The following is a 20,356-nucleotide window of genomic DNA, read 5'->3' on the forward strand; positions in this document are numbered from 1 at the left end:
GAAGAGCATTGAACAACAAATGTGGTAAAGAGAAGTGTCCAGACAGGTGGGGGGGGGGGGAGTGATTTTTGCAGATATAGGAAGAAAATATAACTAGTGGTAATGTTTATTTCAAATAACGTAATAGTTAAATAGTACAAATGAAATTCATTTACCTATCGGCTGCGTTTCCTGCTTTGCATGATACTTTTATTAATTAGAATTACTTTCAGTATAGCACCAGGTGAAGGGTCCTTAAAACAAGCATCCTGGTGTATGCATGAATCTCAGCTCCTCTCAACGCTTCAAATGCTGAAAGCATCGGGATGTTGCCATGAGCTGCTAAAGTGGTCTACTGATATTCATCGCAGTAGGCGTAGTCAGAACTCACCTCTACACACGGCATTCGACCGGAGAAGCTGGCCGCGGTGTAGCCGTACATCACGTTGGCGATGAGTTTTAGGCCCAGTTGACGAGCGTCCAACAGTTGTTTCAGGGACTAGAGAAAGTGCCGCAAATGATTTGCTGTACGTTACTGATGCATATGCAAGAAGGACGTGACAACAGCAACTCGGAGTTAAGCGAGATTGCTTAAGCAAGGAAAACATCTACCAATTCATTTTAACTAAATGTTACGTTGATAACATATAAATGTTTATATAAGTCTAATCCGCCTCTCGCAATTCGGCCTCCACTCTGGAGGCGTGGGGTTCTGCTCATGCCACCTGTGCCTCCAGTCTCCCAGTCCTTCTGTACATCAGATACAAATGTCTCACATCCTTAGAAGTGACTCGGGGCCTGCACTGCCATTTTGACCCCCACTACGGTGACTAATGAAAGAGTGAGATGTGTGATGCTGTGGCATCAAAAAACAAGACATTTCCCCACACTACGTGGACCTGATGACAAGCAAGATGGGTGATTTGATAATAATGGGCTGAAAATGGAGGTAGGGTGATGCATTTCACTGTGAAGCAAATTTTTCCATGAAAAAGCGACCGACATATGGAACGTACGTATCGTCGAGCATCATCAAACCTGAGGCAACGCCTCCTAAACGATTATTTTCTGCATCAGGTGACAAACAAAGAGCACGACAAGTGGAATCTATTGCTGAATTCTTATTCGATTTCCAATGTTAGGCACCCATATCGTGCGGCAACTTGGGCACACCTCGGGTGTTACAGAGCCGACGTTCAGGTTCAAAATCTGTACCTGAAAATGAACGATAGAAATACGACAGCAGGCATGGATACTTGCTCCTGTCACCCCTGTAATACTAGTCGCCCAGTCCTTTTGGTCGCTGCTAGTACGTCTATTTTCAGGCTACCACGTCTTTAGCCGCCTTCAGAAGTAACCTGAATGACATAGATGCAAAAAGTGTGGGAAAAATCTACTGCGAAAATAAGCGTCACCTCGGAGTGTTGGGCGTAGATTTTGAGGGAGTCCTTCACCATCAATCGGGAGGAGAGCAGACCCCGCCAAAGTCGAGGCAACACGCCACGATAGACCTCCGGTCGCACGAAAACCACCCCGTTGGGCGATACTGTCACCCGATTGGCTAGTTTCTAGAACAATTCAAAAAACTTGTTTTTAATGGATCAAATGAATGGTGTGCATCCCAAAGCTGTGTTTAACCCTCACCCAATACACCATCATCTCATAAGGGTCTCCTTAACATCAAAGATGAGAGTTTGACAAAGAATGGTCTAAGTGATGGGGTAGGGCTTTTATAACTGGCCGGAATGCTCAAAAGTACTTTCTTGTAACCGCATAATTCCCTCTGAAGTATACAGGAACCCGTTGGTCTTGTAATAGACATTCTACGCTTTTGGAGGGTTGAGAGACTACGTTTTAGAGGATGGCCAGCACCAAATCTGTCTGCTGAAGGCTACGATTTGAATTAATCTGCCACAGGAGATAACGGATTCGCCCAATTTTCATAAAACTCATAAAGAAGAACCCAAATTTCATCACTCACTATCTAGTGCCAAAAACTGCCACTTTCTCCACAATACGGAATCAAGCGTCAAGGATACATCACCAAGTAGTTGCACTTATGCTTTGTTGTTAACAGATGCCTAAGTATTCATCGACAAAAACTCCAACTGGATTAGGACAAACCCAAAACTCCAACTGCCTTTTACAAATCAAATAAAGGGTCATTGTTTCGCTCTTTCCAGAGTGTTCTGCATCTCCGATTCAATCATGGAGCATTCAAGTGCAGGGAGCTACACAGCTTCAAGCCTGCAGTCTACACACCTAGGTTTCATGCTCTGCCCTGAATTCAAACGGTTTATTAATTGCTTTTCTATTCGGGAGGAAAACGAGCCGCCTGGAAACCTACCTTTAATGTTTTCGCTGAGATGGAATGAGTGAGACAGCCAAATTCGAATGTTTCATCAGGCCTGCAATAGTCAAATATTAAAGTTTTATTTCGATGCTGCTTAAATAGTGATGAGCAAAAACAACAGTTGTTAGAGGAAGCTCCGTCAAATCCAGCATTTGCTGTGAACGACCGAAGCTGCGGCAACTTAAGACAGAGGTGACAGTGAAACTGTGTTGACTTTTTGAATTCTACACAGAGATCGGCTTTGCAGTAAGATAAAAGTGAAATTACTCGAAGAGCAGGTCATGCCCACCATCGATAAGAGCAAAAGAGAACTCAGAGAGATCGCAACAAAGGGAAAAATCCTGTAAAGCTATTTCTCTTGTGATTCTAAGTGAGGTTTTCAGGTTGTAGGCGAACAGTTCCACAAAAGTTGACTGGTATAAGAAATGTGAGCGCCATCAAACCACATTTAGTCTTCAACCACGCAGTGTCTCCGGGGCTAATTCGTACGGTACAGCCTAGAGGATAAGGATACTTAAATTGAATAAGCAGTCATGATTCCATCCACAAAATTACACTCACTGAAGAACACGTAGACGTCCCACCGCCGTGGAGAAGCAATAGTTGTGCGCAATGGCGACGGAGGGGTAGAGGGACTGAAAGTCAAGCACCACGACCGGTGCGTCGGCATGGAGACCGCTATACGGCTCCAAGGTGAGAGGGATGGCCTGGGGTGCCCTTTGGTGGGCCCGCTGAGGAGGACTGGGTGAGGGCAGGAGGAAGTTGAGGCGACGCGCGGTGCGCAGTAGTAGTGACTCTACTCGATACTGAAGGTGGAGAAGGAGACGCTACTTAAAACGGCTCTAAGCAGCCGCGTTGACTTCGATAGCGAGTCCCCGCCATTGGTAGATTGAGCAAACATTATAACAATAACTACGAGTAATCACAGCCAATTAGTAAAACAATAGCACGTTTCCTTACCTAGAAAATAAGTAATTTATCACATTTATCAGTGGTGGGTGGTGTAATACTATCTATATTTGGCAGAGGCAAATAAGTAGAATGATAAATGACGAAGTGAGTCACTCTTTAGGACGCTGAATCGTTGCACTAGATATGGGTGAATCAATGAGGGGTGCACAACCATTTCAATATTCTAGCTGCTTATGAGGGTTTAAATAAAGAGGATGGACAAATAAAAAGGAGCCAACCTGGGAGCCACGGGAGAGGACATGAAAGAACTCAATACCAAAGACACGAGCGAACTCGCTGGTGCGAGCGATGAGGTCAAGACGTTTAAGAAGAGTCAAGTTAGTCTCGGAACGCATATTCACGTGCAACAGAGCCTGCCATCTAAACAGAACAATAAACGGATGCTTAGTCGTCAATTCCTTGTGAAATGAGTGACTCACAAGCCCCTCTTAACAAGTAAATTGAGGGGAGAGAGTAGGGTGGCTTTTAAAAAGAACTCAAGACCTCACCTAGTGGTACTGCGCACGTCGTCCATCCAATCGGAGAGCTGACCTTGGGTGAACTTTGGCATGCGCTTCTTCAGAACGTGAAGAACCACCGTTTCGAAGGAGTACTCATGAAGACTGACCTATAAATGAGAAAGGCATAATAGTTTTGCTACTGATGTTTGACAAGTAGCACCTGTTTGAGACGAGTTTCCGAACCGTAGCAAAAGCATGGTTACAAAGCCAGCAAAATGTTGACAAAAAACAAAAAAATCTGGATTCAAATATAAGGCGACAAAGCAACAAGCTAAGTTATTTGGATTCATCACCTTCATAAAGCATCCCGAATTATTTTATTCGCGGAAATCTTCACTATTACCACCTGCTACTAAGGCGGTTTAGAATAGCGGAAGCGTTTCTATGTCAAGGTTTTGGGGATTCGCATCCCTTAAAACTCGAAATTCCCTGTTTCACACCCAATTCACCACATTTAGAATTGGCACCCTCGTTTGTCTCCTTCTAATTGGTCAGTCTTCTGCGGTGATTCACCCTATGCTTGCGAATACTTGCATTCGAGAGTGCTCTGAAGTGAAGCACCATAACCCTCTGGCCTAAAGACTGCATTTTTGGTGTCCGATTGACGCTGACGAGGCGACAAAAAGATGGTCCATGTCCACACCTAAATGCATATAATCATATCATCTATCATCCTCTCTCAGCGGCACCCAAGCAAGCCAAAAGCTTTGCCACTCGAAGTCAAGGAGAAGCACAGCCACGGCCACAGACACCTCCACTTCTGGCTCGCATTTATTCTCCAACTGCCTCTTCAATGTCTCATGTCAAGAAAAGGCTGCAATAATCGTTTCGCCTAGTGGCTCTTCCGCTGAGCAACCGTTGCGGCACAAAAGCACGAAAGCTAGATTCCATCAAAAGTTAGTCAATCGGTGAGCGGACTATCCTATGGCAAGAATGTTTGTTTACAAGGCGCACAAAAGATGAGAAAAATAAATCGACAGTCTTTTGAGTCTATTGGCTGGCATCAGGTAATGCATGTAGCACCCACTTGGCTAGCTTCCACCACAGCTTTCCCTTCTCAGTTGATGCAGAGGTAAACCAATTGTTTCATCATCACTCAGGCTAGATATGGCTGATACGTTGTTTTCAGCACCTTCAAGAATATGGAGTATTCCTGAAGGTGATATATTTACCTGGGAGGTACATTATGCTACCGAGAGGATCCTGTAGCTTTGAAAGCGGGTTAGACTCGCTCTGTAAAGCAGACATGCTGTAATTACATTAGGCGACGTGAGGGTTCAAACGAACAGAAGTAGAATAGAGAGAACCATACCGATGGACCTAAATGCACTTGTAGTGTAAACAAGCAAATGCACTTGACTAGTCTCTCAAGTTGCGAGTCATCATAGCGAGCTACGCCGAAAACCACAATAATTATTCTGGGCGCCTGATATCCATCAAACCGCTCTTGGAGTTAATAATGGAACGAGGAGGCATTCAGGACACGCAGATCTTGACAATACCCACGCACACTGATGGAATGCTAACATTGGCTAGTGCTAAGTTTGATTTTCCGAACATTGCAAAGGCGTGGTGTCAACAGTGTTTCAACTCTAGGTGACATCACGAACACGTTGGACATTCATTTGACATTTAGCAGGAGATGAGTAACGAAAAGACCGGAAAACCGACGGAATTTTTGGAAGGTTCGGCCATAGCAACCAATTTTAGTTACGTGGACATTTATGGACCAAAAACAGAACAATTCTAACAATGTCGGGTCGGTTGAAAGCAATCTATGAAGTAGAGGAGCGCATCAATAAGTGGTCAAAAACAAAAATCTCAGGACAGTAAAGAGAAGAGACACACCTCATGTTTGAGGAGATGCCAGAGAGAAAAAACTAGGCGGCCAGGGCAGGCGAAAGGAGCATCGGAGCGCCCGCGGCCCGGCTCGCAGGGCCATGCGGAAAAGGAGCTTCGGGTGCGCGAGTCACAAGAGCATGAAGAGGAGACACTCGAGGTGACGAGACGATCACCAGGCAGGAGGCCCGAACATTTCGACATGCAGTCAAGACAAGACGGGCAATTTAAGCGCTCTGAAAGGAGGGAATAAGAAAATAAGAAGGAGCATTAACATATGTGAGTAGGTCAGTGAGCAGCTCATGAAGTTATCTTTTAATTCTTCTCAAAGAAGCCCATCGGAACCGAACCCAAGCATCCATGATGGAGCCATTGACATACTCCTGAGTAATCTATTCACCCGCCTATCTATCCATGATCCGCCCATTCAATATGGATCCATCTCTGATCTATTTGTCCCAAGCACATCTGCCCGTTCGGCATGGGTCTATCCGCCCATTTGCCCGATTGCACATAACTAACGCGTGTTTATTCATCCATGCAAAAATTCACTACATTCTCTTATCAATGCTATCCTTCAAATGTTCACTGATCTTCGATATTCCGACGCAGCTCGAGGCAATTGATCACTCCCGACGCCCCCATCCTAGCATAATGCATCTATTCAATTATCCTTCTATTCCAGACTTATCGATCTTCACCTGATTGGCTAATTCATTCATATTTAACCCAAACTGTCCATAACATCATAATCAAACTATCACTTCGGTGGAGGTTCATGCTCCTCCTCATCACCCCGTGCAGTCTAACTTTGATCAATCCTCTGGCCTCTGCTTCAAGTATCCGTTCGTTTGTGCTTAAGTTGCTTCGATTCATCGGCCCACCAATCCACTTGTTCAGCACTAATAGAGGCTTCTTCGACTCTATAGTGGTAAAACATGCACAATAAGCGTACTAGGTGTCAAAAATAATTACTTTAAAACGAATGGAGCTATCTACGTAAAATTAAAAGAGATATTCCAACAATGTTATTAAAAAGGATCAAAAAGAAGTTTGATGTGAGCTTATTTATGACAAAACACGACAATGCCGACACTTATTAAGCTGATCGCAAAATCTCAAGTTTATTTGTCTTAGGAATTAAAAATCAACTAATCAGATCACAGAGACTGAACGACCAACCAATCGAATTAGTGCTAAGAAACTATTAATTTTAACAGTTGGACTGATTAGCCAATGGTAAACTAGCTAGACCCCTATTCGACCATCTAATTGGCCAATTGAGACAACAATTTGCAACATAATCAATAATTTGGAAAACAACCAACCCGGAGCAAGCCGCGAGATGTCACGAAGAAATCCTACACGTCCAATTCTTGCAGCTCGTTGAACTGCATAGTTCCACGACCAGCGTTCCACATCGTAACCAAGCAAGATATCTGGGTCGAAACTACCAGAAGCGCAGGCATTATTGAGAAGAAGTATAAGGCGGCTGCCGTTCATGTTTCCCATTCACTCACCTCTGGACTAAGTAGACAATCCAGTTGAATAGGTCGATCTCAGTGTTGCAGATAATCAGTGCCGGAGGTGTTGACCGCTGGTGAGGAATGGGAGGAGGGAGTGGGGGCTTTTGAGGCTCCACGATAACAAGAAGGAAAGTTGGGGAGGCAGAGAATGACGAGAATGCGAGCGAGGCCGCCACAATGCGGTCAAATTGAGGGTCAGGAGCAAAGAATCCACCCAGGCTAGAGATTGAAATAGCATGACTGGTGCGTTGAATGGTGGTGGGGGCTCCAGTTTGACGACGGGTGTGGCAAAGGACTTCTAGGGACGCCAGAGTGCAATGGTCCTCCTAAAGTAGTGGTCAGATGGCCGATGTATAAAGCTCTCAGCCTATTGACTGCAAAAATTTATCATGGAAACAAGCGAAATCTGCAAAACCAAGAGCAACATTGAACCAATCAGTGCCCTTCGATCAGATAGCTAGCTGAAAGAACTATAAGACATATTTAAATAAGAAAAGCGATTAATAAGCAAGATATACCAACAACAGGACCTCTTTTAGTCATTTCCGTTGTTCTTTAAACGAATTATTTCCGTATAGTTCACTTAACAGAAAAATGTAATGCTTTGAGTTTTCATATTCATTCATGATAATGAACTACCACTGGTGACGAAGTAAAAAGCATTAATTTTAAATTATTCCCTATTGTCTCGTGATTAATTACGAGCTACTACGAGACCTCTGGCGGCCAAATCAGAGGAGTACCTGTGGAGGACACTGTGGATGACGCTCAACAGATTGTGTAACAGAATAGTGTGACCCTTTAGTCTCCCATACCACCATTGCTACTAATTTCCCAGTTCTTCCGCAAGTCGACAATAATAACGAAATTACTGTGACAGAGAAGTCAAGATAAGAATGCTCCCTCACCTGAACAGGAAGAAATGCTCTCCTACTAATCGGGTTGGATGACGAGGAAGATAAAGGCGACAGTACTCTTGCATTGCTGGAACACGACCCCATCCGCTTCTGCTGTTGCTCCTGAGACCAGATAATACTCAACGAGGTCGACAGATCGATTTCGCGCTTATCAACCGACGGAGGAGACACTGTAGTTGGTTGAGGAGGATCTGCCTCACGTAGTCTCATTTCTGCCTCCACTTGGGAGTAAGAGGGTGGGGCAGGTGGATCGCGCAGGGTGAGGTAAACGGAGGAATGAAGGGCGAAGTCAGTATCGCCCAGATGACAGGGGAGAGGTTCGATTAACTTTTCTCCTTTTTCTTCCTCTTCCTCCAAGACTTGCGTCGCTTCAGGAGGAAACCTTAACACTAAAGAGGAGTCAATATCCTCTTCTGTCTTGGAATCGTCGTTATCGAAGATGTAAGTCATGTCACCGCGTCGTTCGCGAAGAGGAGTGGAAAATTTTGGAGGCGGAAGAGGAGAAGGTGGAGTACTCAAGTTTACTTCGGGAGTATTAGCGATAGATGCAGAAAGAGGAGCGCTCAAAGCGGTGTCGCCTGCGCCAAATGATGAGTATATAGTTTCGGGAGTGGCTAGATGTCCAGGTGTCAAACGAAGTCCTAGACGCCGTTTGCGAGGTCTCTGGTGGACTGAAGAGAAAGCAGACGAAGTAAGATGATGTCTGATGCAATTTTGTAATTCACTCAGTAGATATTTCTTTCATGACTTGACATGCACGCCGTCGGCGTGAAGCTGTACTTGCTCCATCTGTACTGCTAGTCCTCCAGCCCCTGGGTACGTTGGTGATGAGGTCACTTCCAGAATTGAAGGCTGTGGAAGATGATACCTACTTTGGGAATTACTTGATCTAAAGTTCTGTACAATGACCAGTAATGAGGTGGGATGCTGTTCTGGTAGATCAAAATCGTTCATTAAATATCTCACTAGTTCGTGACCACGACACCTCTTCCCCATGTCAAAATGTGCCCCTGTGGAGAGCTTCGTCTAGCCCTTGGAAAGATTTGCCTTATACTGCAATGGATTCACACACTTAAAGGCACGGACGAGATATTGGTCAATCAGAATTAATCTAACCGTCTCTTTTCTATTAAATGTGGGAGAAGTTGTGCAGCATTATCTACTGTTTGTAGTGGCCAATCTTAAAGGCACAAAAAAAGTTCCAGTATGAATACCCTGATTGATTGGTGGCATGAGTGGAGCCCCACACCCCCAGTGTAGAGAGTAAATCGCGGGCGAGTGTGAAGTTTTGCGAAGTACGGCCCAAGTTGCATCATCATCGCCTATTTGATGATACATGGATCTCGGATCATTAGTTTGTGATCTAGACATGGAGATGCGTTTAGCCGTCCCAGTCTTCCCCATGGAACTCCGGTCATACCCGCTACACTTCCAATGACCTAGTCCCTTTTGTACACCTATAATATCATCACCTCCGGAGAACTTGCTTTACAGCACATAATGGAAAATAAAGAACCTAGATGAGTGCAATAGTACATCAGAAAAGATCATCAAATGAAACATCAACGCTATCGAAAGCAGAGAACTAACTAATTAGAAAATCGGACGGAATAAATTAATCAAATCACAGCACACAAACCTTGTTTATCCCGTAGGTCATCAACACCATCAACTTGGGGCAGGTGAAAGGAGGTAGATCTACAAAGTGAAAGGTAATTTAACAACTCCTTCGACTGGCGAGCCTACTAATAGGAAGAACGGTAACTAACACTCGCGCCGTTGCTGAAGTCGATTCAGATTCAGTGGAGTTTTCTACCAGATTCTCGATAAAGGATGGAAAAAGATCCTCATTTTCACTGTGCCCCTCTTTCCCGTTCTCGGGCTCCGAGGTGACGGAAGACTCAAGAATGGACTAAAAGGGGTGAAAAAAGAAAGGAACTGATCCCACACTCAACAATGAATTCAAGGCTGCCTTGAATCGACATATCATCAAGTCCAAAAGTCTTGGTCAGAGTTCAAGTAATCTCTTGGAAGAGTCCTCTTTAACCTAGACGAATCAATTTCAGTGCACTTTTTTTCACTCCGTGTGGTCATGGCTGTAGTTGATTGAGCGTCCAAAGCGGTTTCCATCCATTATCTTGGTTTAGCCATTTTTGAACTTATGTGTTCACTCACAGACGACCCTGTGAGGCCAACTTATTACATCCCGAGTCCACATTACTAAGAGAGATAAAAGTGCGTTTCCTGAGTACACCTACAACACCAAACTTATGACAGACAATTACCACTTTTCCCTTTATGTGATTGACAGACGAAAACCACAAGATCTCATGGTGGCAATTCTAATACTGTATAACAAGGACAGCCGATATGCCAAACCACAATCATCCAGAAGTGAAGAAACGCAAAGCGAAACAAGATTTGGGTAAGCTAAATTTGACTCGCAAGAACCTACCGCAAAGAGGTCGTCATCCTGTTGTTCCTCCGCATTTTCAACCATACCATTCCCATCAATTCCATTGACCTCATCAGGATAGAGCAAGGTTGAGACAGAGGCCTTTGCGCTATCCAAAAGCGCTGCCCCTGAGTCATCCTCGGATTGTGATTGGTGCACCGAAGGTAACCACTCAGATGTTGCCTAGGGAAGACAGAGATTGCTACTAAGTGAACTTTGACCTTTTCAGCTATGATAGTCACAGTTACTACACCAAACCCTTTCCAGCATCTTGAGCCAAATTGTAGCCCTTTTGTCGTCATTAGAACCTGCTGCGAATTAACCTCCACACAGATGACAGAGGATTTTGCCCATTTGATCTGGGCCGTCCATCTTCCGACACCTCCGTCCATTTAAGGTAAAACTACTTTTAAATTTGCATGCATTTCAACGTCTTCAGAGAGAAACTGGGTGCTGAGCGGATTGAGGACGTGGGGGCACCACTCCAAAAGAGCATTAATCCCAAAATGTCATGGAGGATAGCTGAACCTGCGAGGAACCACAACCAAGAGATTATTAAGGTCAATTTGAATTATGACAACTAGGTCAATCTTGTGTTTTGTAAACTGCACAGTAACTGACTGAAATAAGATTTAATACAACCAAATCTGATCTCGTAAGATAGATTATTAGTAAATTATGGAAATGATTTGAGGACTAAAGCCCCCCTCTACGCTGTAGAAAGCTGGGAGTAACTTATATGAGAAGTCCAACAGTATTACAACGACAAACAACTTTACTCTTCAGTAAGTGTTCTCAAAAACAGCGACTTCTACACAAAAATCATTCGCTGTAAAACGTTGTTGACCTAACGGAATCTATGAAGAAATCGCCAGACACTCTTCCTTCCTACATAGCAGTCAATTTCAATTTGTCCGATAGGTAATATGATGCTTGACGAAGGAGAGTACTCACAGAGTGTGTTGATGACAGAATTTGAGGCGAAATGCCACTTGGATTCTGCTCATGTTACTTACAATAATGTTACTTCAGAGATGACTCAGACGATCTGATATAATATTCGAACCTTTGGGACTGAGTGACTGGCATTTAGGAAAGCAGAAAGCGAAGAAGCGAAGGAGGAAGGAAGGCGAGCATCATATTCTTCCGACGCTTCCGCCAATTTACAGAGGTCATTAAGCGTCCGTTGAGAGAGTCCAAGTGACTGTCTCTGAGTGTTCTCAATATACTGACCGCCCTCCAGTTGGCTGGAAGAGAGTTCTGCAACAAGTAGGGCAAGCAACTGATTTGTGAAACACGACGGCCAATAAAGTGTAGTCGAACAAATAGAAACATACCTTGAACTAGACGGTTAAAATCTCCTATTTGATCCAATTCGTTGGCCACTGGAACCGCGCCTGGTCTGTCTGAATTTAGAAAAGAAAGATTGGGAAATTAAATGCAGACCTTCAAGAACACTGGATTATGTTTGTATTTCTCTGGAAAAAAGACTGTACGCTTCGTAGTTACATACCGTAAATGATTCGTCCCATTAGCAACGAAAGTATCACGGACGGTAGACTCACTGGATAATGGAAGAAGCTCATCCACAGTAGGCATCTCCATAAAGGTTTCATTGATGACTCCGGTCTTCATCAACGCCTCCCTTCGCATGCGCTCCTCAGTCCAGAGGAAATCCAATCCCGCGTTCAGACTCTCCGCATCTGTAGGTAACATAAAAAGAGAGCAATCCTCTCAACACGTAAATTCTTACCTTCTTGCAGCTCCAACCGATTAAGAATGTCGCAAGCAGAAATATCAACTTCCACATCAGTACTGGTTTGCCGTTGGGCACTAGAGCGCCGACCAAGCGATCTATTTCGAGATAAGGAGACAAAAACAATATCTTCTTACCCGTCTTGAGACATGATGAACGTCAGTGGATTACTAGAATCGTTGTTGGATAAGATCTTTCGAGTTTTGATGTCTTAATAATTAGAAAGCAAAAAAACCCTTAGTAGAGGCATGCGCACACGGATTATCGATGAATTGCACCTGATAAACATACCTCGTACTCGAAAAGCAGTTGCCTCTAGATAATTCATACCTTGAAGGTTGTAATCCGCGCAAAACTATGGCAAATTTGATACTAGTAAACTGCCTACTTGAAGGAGATAGGGAATGTGAACTTCAAGAGGCTGAACCGGGAAACCTAAGGCGGACCCAGAAAGAAGTAACTCAGCAAGAATTGGAACATCTGCTGGATCCGTTAGGTAAATCTTTAGGAAGGTGGAGTCGCTGTCACGAAAGCCATAAATAGACCTAGATAGTGTTTGTGGATGAAATGTCAACTTGCCTAGCTGATAGAGGCTGAACGTCATAGACAAAGTCTTTGTCATCACAAGAATTGCCAGACCTAGAGGAGAGAACCGTTTCAATCCGCCTAACAAGGGTTCTCAAGTTGTTTCGTAGTTCGGCTCCGTCCACACAAGAGGCGATTGAGTGATCTTCGATAAAGAGGTATGGCAACACTCCATGAATATGAGCACATATTTTTTGGCCTACAATCAACAGTGTAAAAATTAATAACATTATTAAGCAGTATAGGGGAAATCTGTGTGCCAACAAGGTCGATAAATTAGTAAATAATATACCCTTAATCAATACAGGAAACTCATTTGCACTTACCAAATTACTTCCGAGTTATTAGAAAAAATTCAAACGCTGGCATAAAACAAAGGAATTGCAAGCTTTCAATGTCAAATGAGGTTCAAGAAAGCATGACCACTTTACTCAAACACCACATGAGGAAACGAAATACCTAACAGACCTGATGGAGAAGAACCAAAGCACCGGATAACAGGTAATCTCGAGTACGTCCGTCCTATTAGTTCTGAATATGGCAATTCAAATATTCGTAGTGGTTTGTCAAAGTAGTATTCGAGTTTAAACAGTTTTATAAAAAGGTTCGAAACCATCCTCCTGAGCACATTATTTTCACACTGCTACCATATGCAAACATTTAAATCAAGGGCGTGACCTCAGATTTAACCTTAGAGGTTAATAAAAGATCCATCTTATATCTCTCAAGTTGCACTAAAATTTGCAAAAAATACCTAGAATAGCATTATTTTTAGTTTTTTATGAGGGTTTTGAAGAGAATTGAAACAGGTAACACTTGCTTGAAAGTTGTGATTTAGTTTCGAAACTCAACCTATTAATAGCGGAGCAAATCTGTACAGAATAAAATTTATCCCTGTTGTGTGTAAGTATTTCAACAAATTGCAAAGCTTTGGGAATCTGGACAGACAACCAGAGCCCCAGCAGACACCAAATCGCTGCAGTAGTCTAGGCCACCCAACTAAGTTATCCTACCCCGCTGACCACCTAAAACAAATTCACCACCAGTTCCCAAGGCCAATGGTGAAAAACCGACCCCAGGTTCTCACACTTGACTAACACGATACAATCGAGAGGACAGGAGCTGAGCAGCGGAACAGCCCCCCAACCCAGAGCAACCTGACACCGCTACGGGCTACGGAACCCACACCACTCGGAGGCCACCGCGGACCACGACAAAAGTGCCACAAGCTGCATTATCTTTCCAGGACTTGTACAGTATTTAGGGCGATCATAAACATGGATCATTCACCCCCTTAGCCTTCTTCTTCACTACCTCTTCCTCATACTCCACGTTGCCAACGATGGGAATGATCTTCAAATCAGCCGCCAAATCAATCCTTCCCTTGAACGCCTCACAACTCTGCGCATCCTCCAACAATGAAGACACCTTGGAGTATTTAGTGGGATCCTTGCGTTCTAAAACGATAAAGAAAACCAGGTGTCATATTCACTATCAGCGCCGCGTATATGTGACGCTCCATCACAAATGTACGCCATATACTCCATCAGTCTGTGGTAACTGTGATTATATCAAATTATGGAATACATACAGACTAACGGAGCTTAATGGAACTAAATAGACATAATTAGTCTCAGACCGAGAGCAGCCCACATTTTTAGCTTCAAAGCATTATAAGTACGTTCTACATCAATGAATGATAGTTGGCGTTGTATTAAGACGGTAAAACATCAGAGGTTTGGTGGTCAACTTTCCTCCGAGACAGATTCTGCTACCTAAAATCCCAGTAAACTCATATACAAAGCGGTTTAGCCAACAACCCACCCTGAGCATAGACTTCGTCTTCAAGGAATCGCTGGCTAAAGTGGTTCAGTACCAACTGTCTCGCACCCACGGTAGCAGCGAAAGCAGCAGCAGAGCGAGCGGTGGAGTGACTCTTCGCGTACATCGTTTCGTCGCCTTGCTCCACCGAATGCCCCGTGGCCTCGTGCACCAGACAGTCTAATCGCCATCGACAACCATCACCTCCATCGCCGCAACTGTCGATTTTGGCGTCATCAGAGGGAGTGCCGAAGAGACAGATGAGGAGACGGCGCAGTTCGGAGGAGTCGCGACTATCGCCGAGGATCGCCACCCGTCGCCCACGGAGAGCGATATCCAGCACATCGGTAGGGTTAACTGTCACCTCTTTGCCGTCGCGTTCAAAGGTCACTGATTCACCCTGCGTTGAGGTGTCGAGTGAACGTATCAGTTGCAATAGAAGCGCTATTGTGCCAAAGTATTAGCTCGTCAAATCCATAATACATAATACATGAAGTCGATGATGGTTCACAGTGCCCAACTGACCCGCTTCAGCTTGCCCATGAGAGGACCCGGTTTGACACCAAGTGCGATGGCCTTATCTGCCCGAAGGTGGGGCAGAGGTGCTGGCTCGAGCAGGAGGTAGCCCACACAGGGAACCCGGTGATCAAGCATGAAAGCATGAACCACAAAGTCCTCCCTTCCATCCTTCACACCAACCTCTCTAGCTCCAAAGATGTCACGGAAGAATCCTGTATTTGAAAGAGGAATAAATAATGAGAATTCTGAACGTTTACACAACGCAATATCTCAACTGATAGCCTTTGAAGTGCGGCATTACAAGAATCGTCCTTCCGAAAATAGCTTCGCCAAATAAGAACAAATACAATCACAAATATTCAAAAGGACGAGAGCATGTCGGTCTTCTAAAGGCCTGGTAGCTAGAAAAGGATGATCACTCACCATCAGGATCGGGGTGAATGTCCCTGCCCTTCCTCTCAAAGCATAGCATTCTATCTCGCACGGGATCAAGGTCAGTGGCAGTCCAGTATGGTAAACAGTTGGCCACCTGGTCGGGTCGGGGATGCAATTCGTGGACCACGTAGGTCATTCGTAGTAGAGACCTTCAAATAAAGGCAAGTGTGTTGCGACGGAACTCTTGAACCTTCCTATCTTTGCAACTAATTAGAAAAGAGGTAATCTAGAAGTGATTATGACTCACCAGGAGATGGCGGTAGTGGTTCTCAAAAACCGTCTCAATCCACGGGGTCCATAGATTTCCAAATCCGGTGGACCAGAGTCCTCCTCCACCTCCATTGTAAGAACCCATCTTGGATCTACCGCATGTTCCCTCATTCCCGAAATAGTGGCCAGAAGGCCCGGTAATCCAAAGATGTGGTCACCATGGAGATGAGTGATGAAGATGCGCGAAATTCGCTGGGCTTTTACGGATGTACATCTCTGCAATTGTACCTGCGTTCCCTCACTGCAATCGAAAAGCCACTGAGTGCCGTTGGTATGACGCAGAACCAGACCCGGGGCTGCCCTGTGAGGCGAGGGGTAGGCCGAACCCGTCCCCAAGAATACGAAATCCTAGGCAGTCGGAGAATCAAACAGATACAAGTTGACAACAGGATCCCACTCCGTACGCAAAGATAGGAAAATCTTATACTCAATGCAGGAGATGCATACATACCTTCGTCAAGAGTTGATGGAGCGATTGTACAGGTCAGAACACTGTCAATTAAATGTATTTTTTCACAAAAAAGGTATTACAAAAGGTAAAGAAGAGGGGAGTAGAGTTTCAAGAAGGTGGTTTCCTCTTCGCTCGTAAGATAATGCCGTCTCTTTGGAGGGCCTCCCGAACTTTCTCCAGAAAAGCTTCGTCCGTCCACAAGGCATGATCAGCATCCGCGCCCATTGCACGCGCCTTCGTGATGAATCTGGAAGACGACAAAAGTGGAAGTCAATCTCAAATTCTACAACGGGAAAAAAGGAATATTGTGTTCAGAAAATTGTGCTTTTAAAACAATAAACGGTGTGATTATTAAAGAAGTCACATTCTGACCACCGACACCTCACAGTTAATGCATCTTGGTGGATCATAATTCACAGATAAGGATAGTTTACAAGAGCAAAACTGGGGAACTCTTTGGTGCTTAACCACCGCATTATAGAATTTCCTAATCAGGGCTTTCAGGAGAGAAATAGTAGAAGCGCCTTACTTGGCCATGCAGGTGCCTTTATCGCTTGGTGCGAAGAGGTTGTGAAGGTCCTCATCAGCGTTTTCGTACTTTTGAAGGAAAGCTCTGCAGAACAAAAGGCAAAGGCAAGCTACGTGAAATACTATCAATGGAATTTGACACTACAGCTTGAATGGGCAAAATGTGAATAATTGTTTTTGTCTATTATAAGTAATAGCATTGCCACTTTTAAAGAACCTCAGTGATACCCCTCCAAAGTTTGCCAATTTAGGTCTCAGATTCATTCCTAAAAATACTTAGCCAACTAAAAAGTTTTGATCACCTTCAATTTAAGTAGACTTGTCAATTTGGGATGAAGAAGGATTAGTAAGAAATCATGAAAGTAGTAGAGACATCGTCAGTCATCCAGAGTACATAACTCAATCACTTACCACCTACTCACTAAACGCTGCGATTTTAACGTAGCCTCAGTCATTTACAAGGAATGTCTAGGTACTTTTCACACCTGATATTCTAGTCGAAAACGACGAAGATAGGAGTAGAAGCAGTAATACACCAACTCCAAGGATGACGTCCTCTACGCAATAAGTCGGGAGTCCATGTAGTTTGGAATGAAAGCAGCAAAGCTGGTGTATTCTAAGGGGAGGAGAGTTGCGTCACGTTTTTCAGTAAACAAGCTTATACTGATGTTACGGTTGCAAAGGGAAACGCAACACGAAAATACAGGGAAGGTTTATCATTCAGAACCCGTGAACCAACGATTCCCTACTTTTCTAAATTAGGAGAGAGGCTAGCTTCCGCAGCTCTGCAAACGCGTTAAATTCGGGTCGAAAAGAAGACAACCTCTACATCTTGTTTACCTGATATCAGATGAAATGAGGGTTCAGGAAAAGCGAAAAGCAGTATGAAACACCAGGAAGAGAACCAATGCACATAAGTAAGAGTGTCTGACAAGTCCGTACATGTTATGATGAGTCACTGTAACGGGCTACTTTGGTCATCTGATACACAAAAAATACATCAGGCAATTCCTTATTTTTCGTGGCTAAATCTTCACACACTACAAGGGGCACCCCTCACCTCACGCAATCTATTCTACGAGTCTCTCAGCATTCTTATTCGTCTGTCGTATAACAACCTCAGGGATAACTCAGACATTACAAAAATGACAACGTTGACAAATCCATACCGACTAATAAACAATGTAGGTTTTTGTCAGCCTGACATTAGGCAGAAACATGAAAGAACGGAAATATCTGCTCTGACTTCGGATTCTCGAGTGAAGAACCAAAGTTTTGTATGAAGGGGTTGCTAGTGATACAGCAAATTAGACAGTGAGTACTGACAGTAATCTGCATCGAAATAGACAAAAGTCAAGGGAGCAACATAAGCAAGAAGCAGCATCTTAGAAGGAAGGTGTTCATGACGAATGAACGAATCTGTAAAGTCCCACGGAAGGGCTACCGGAGCCAAGAAATGAGATATTTGATGGTAGGGCAGGTTCGGCTAGATGTCCAAAATCTTACCCAAATCGAAAACAAAAGGCAGCCCTGTTTCTTGCAATTAATGAGGGAAGCCAGAGAAACTCACACTCGTCCAATATCCTCTGCATAGAGTATCTCCCGAACGCGGAGATCGGTTGGTAGTGATCGCTCCAAGGTGGGCTCCACCTTGGGGGGAAAAGCCTTGTAGACGTCGTACCATAGCGGCCTCTCCTTCGGTTCCATTGCCCCATTCTCCATTAAGCCAGTAACTCTATCAAAGTGCAAAGAGGTGAGAAAGGAGGATGACGTGCCTACCTTCTGAAAATGCTGGCCACCTTGTGCACTCGGCTGCCGTAAGAAGACATTATAAACGCTGTAGATCGGAAAAGTACCAAACATTTACAAAGGAAGAGGTTGCGACGGGAAAAGCTGCTGAAAACAGGAAGGATGTGGACTAAATATGATAATACTAGAGGCATAGTATGCCCATGGTGTAACTACGCACGAATGACTATTAAGCTTGTGAATAGCTCAATCGGAAATAGAGTTAAGCGGATAAGAACATGAGAACTGTCAATATATAAGGCCAGAGAATGATAGATAAGAACATGGCGGTTTTCGCTGAGATAAACACCTTAATGTTAAAAAATTCCAATATCACCCAAATAGCAAAGTATTGCCGTGACTATAAGCGCTCAATTATCAGTCATCAAATCGGCCAACTGATGTAATGCAATAGGTAGTGGGTGAAATGCAGAACGTGAAGGGTCATGCAAGCAACAGGAAGAAAGTCCTAATGAAAGAGAATAAATTGTCCTAAAAAGCAGAGGATAAACTGATTTCGGGGAAATAGGCCATCAAAACCACATAAGGAGGACCTAAGGATAAAGCAATGGAAAGGTAGAACGTGGCAACTCAGTAATCATTAGATGTAGACCATTTTGTATTTTGAATCAATTTTAAGTTGTTTTACTTCAACGTCCTACTGAACATTAAGGCGATCCAAAAAACGAGAATATACGAAATAACTCTGAGACCTAACATGCAAAGCCATACAATTCCTTCTTTCGAAAAAAGACTCAAGGTCAAAAAACAAGTCAGTCTCTAGCTGGATTACTGAATAGAGAAAGAAACAATTAAGCCTGATGCAATATGAAATGCGCTAGTAGTAGCACAGCAGGCAGTGGAATTAATTAAAGAAAAGAGAACAACGGTCCACCACGGTGTGCGGCGTGCCACACGAAGGACACCGACCCAAATCAGTCAGTTATGCAAAAGCGACCTATAAGAAAATTATAATGTAAATCAGTAAAATAATACATTATGCAGGGTCGGCACTTCATCAAAGGTAAAAAAACACTGTATTCAACATTTACAAGTGAGCTTTCAAGCAGCATTGACGTTAACGAGGTAATTCAGGAATATTTGCATGCAACAAAAGCGTCTGTGCCGATATTACACTTATTAAAACAGCGAAATGAGGGTAGATACATAGGCAAAAAAACATATTCTACAGCAAATCAAATTATTCTTTCAAAATACAGCAGTTCGTAACCAAGTTGTTGCATTCAAAACGATGTTTCTTGATTGTTTTTTCATATTTTTTAACAAAAAGGTTTTTTACTAAAACTGAGGCAAGAACTCCGCAACATGCTTTTTTGTAGCTTTTAATAATAATCTGCATAACCGGAACACGTTTAGTTAATGTTTTAAGTGTTCTAATTTTTTCTGACCCTGATCGTTTTAGTGCACAAATAGGTATTTCAATACTTGGCCTGCTGTTTAGCGGTGAATTGTATGAAATAGAATAGCATGTGCCCACGTTTGTAATGCTCAAGCATAAGAAAAAAGGCACTGATGATCATATTTCCGAGGCCAAAGTAAAAAGTTTATCATACGAGTCAGAAGAGAACTCGTATAGCAAAACTGTTAGGATATCAGACGATGTATTTTACCTTGGAATGAAAGAAGCCGAGATAGATCAAA

At 43.6% G+C, this 20,356-nt stretch overlaps 2 protein-coding genes across 2 annotated transcripts in view; both read right to left on the reverse strand. All coding sequences in view use genetic code 11, as the record gives it.

Annotated features, from left to right (window-relative positions):
* The window catches only part of EGR_06987 (DNA polymerase zeta catalytic subunit), a gene marked incomplete at both ends in the record, with an annotated part of 15,776 nt that extends 2,278 nt beyond the window's left edge, over positions 1 to 13,498 (reverse strand). The window contains 22 exons of the mRNA XM_024496236.1: positions 371 to 478; positions 1,395 to 1,547; positions 2,327 to 2,387; positions 2,894 to 3,138; positions 3,523 to 3,664; positions 3,793 to 3,911; positions 5,653 to 5,879; positions 6,972 to 7,093; positions 7,164 to 7,495; positions 8,144 to 8,757; positions 9,726 to 9,784; positions 9,856 to 9,998; positions 10,542 to 10,724; positions 11,608 to 11,801; positions 11,879 to 11,947; positions 12,107 to 12,244; positions 12,295 to 12,395; positions 12,435 to 12,507; positions 12,589 to 12,652; positions 12,686 to 12,842; positions 12,937 to 13,134; positions 13,374 to 13,498. Of these exons, the coding sequence (XP_024349353.1) occupies positions 371 to 478; positions 1,395 to 1,547; positions 2,327 to 2,387; positions 2,894 to 3,138; positions 3,523 to 3,664; positions 3,793 to 3,911; positions 5,653 to 5,879; positions 6,972 to 7,093; positions 7,164 to 7,495; positions 8,144 to 8,757; positions 9,726 to 9,784; positions 9,856 to 9,998; positions 10,542 to 10,724; positions 11,608 to 11,801; positions 11,879 to 11,947; positions 12,107 to 12,244; positions 12,295 to 12,395; positions 12,435 to 12,507; positions 12,589 to 12,652; positions 12,686 to 12,842; positions 12,937 to 13,134; positions 13,374 to 13,498 (3,627 nt within the window). The remainder of the gene's footprint in view (positions 1 to 370; positions 479 to 1,394; positions 1,548 to 2,326; positions 2,388 to 2,893; positions 3,139 to 3,522; positions 3,665 to 3,792; positions 3,912 to 5,652; positions 5,880 to 6,971; positions 7,094 to 7,163; positions 7,496 to 8,143; positions 8,758 to 9,725; positions 9,785 to 9,855; positions 9,999 to 10,541; positions 10,725 to 11,607; positions 11,802 to 11,878; positions 11,948 to 12,106; positions 12,245 to 12,294; positions 12,396 to 12,434; positions 12,508 to 12,588; positions 12,653 to 12,685; positions 12,843 to 12,936; positions 13,135 to 13,373) is intronic.
* A 653-nt stretch (positions 13,499 to 14,151) lies between these two features.
* Positions 14,152 to 19,938, reverse strand: EGR_06988 (Zinc phosphodiesterase ELAC protein; the record flags this gene model as incomplete). The annotated part of the gene is made up of 10 exons (XM_024496237.1): positions 14,152 to 14,339; positions 14,707 to 15,103; positions 15,229 to 15,434; positions 15,646 to 15,806; positions 15,905 to 16,275; positions 16,459 to 16,612; positions 16,908 to 16,991; positions 18,477 to 18,641; positions 18,686 to 18,799; positions 19,913 to 19,938. 10 exons carry the CDS (start codon positions 19,936 to 19,938, stop codon positions 14,152 to 14,154), a joined length of 1,866 nt encoding a protein of 621 aa, XP_024349354.1.
* Between the last annotated feature and the right edge of the window lie 418 nt (positions 19,939 to 20,356).

Source organism: Echinococcus granulosus, assembly GCF_000524195.1.
Source record: "Echinococcus granulosus chromosome Unknown EG_S00067, whole genome shotgun sequence".
NCBI lineage: Eukaryota > Metazoa > Platyhelminthes > Cestoda > Cyclophyllidea > Taeniidae > Echinococcus > Echinococcus granulosus.